At 71.3% G+C, this 216-nt stretch overlaps 1 protein-coding gene across 1 annotated transcript in view; it reads left to right on the forward strand.

The window, feature by feature from the left end:
* Positions 1–138: 138 nt before the first annotated feature.
* CELF5 (CUGBP, Elav-like family member 5) overlaps positions 139–216 on the forward strand; it is a gene marked incomplete at its 5' end in the record, with an annotated part of 3,299 nt that continues 3,221 nt past the window's right edge. The window contains one exon of the mRNA XM_010139814.1: positions 139–216. Coding sequence (XP_010138116.1) covers positions 139–216 — 78 coding nt within the window.

A 216-nucleotide genomic window follows, 5' to 3' on the forward strand; every position in this document is an offset into this window, starting at 1 on the left:
CAGCCCGGAGCGAGCGGAGCGGTCCCTGGGCCCCGCGGAGCCCAGAGGGGAGCGAGACCCTGGGCGGCGCAAGGCCCGGAGTGGCGAGAAGCCCCGAGCAGCGTGCGGGGCTCTGACTGGCACCCTCCTGCCTTGCAGCTGATGCAGCAGCAGACGACGGTTCTCTCCGCCTCCCACGGCAGCTACTTGAGACCAGGCGTTGCCTTTTCCCCGTGC

The sequence above is a fragment of the Buceros rhinoceros genome, unplaced genomic scaffold, assembly GCF_000710305.1.
Source record: "Buceros rhinoceros silvestris isolate BGI_N320 unplaced genomic scaffold, ASM71030v1 scaffold18317, whole genome shotgun sequence".
Taxonomy (NCBI): Eukaryota; Metazoa; Chordata; class Aves; order Bucerotiformes; family Bucerotidae; genus Buceros; species Buceros rhinoceros.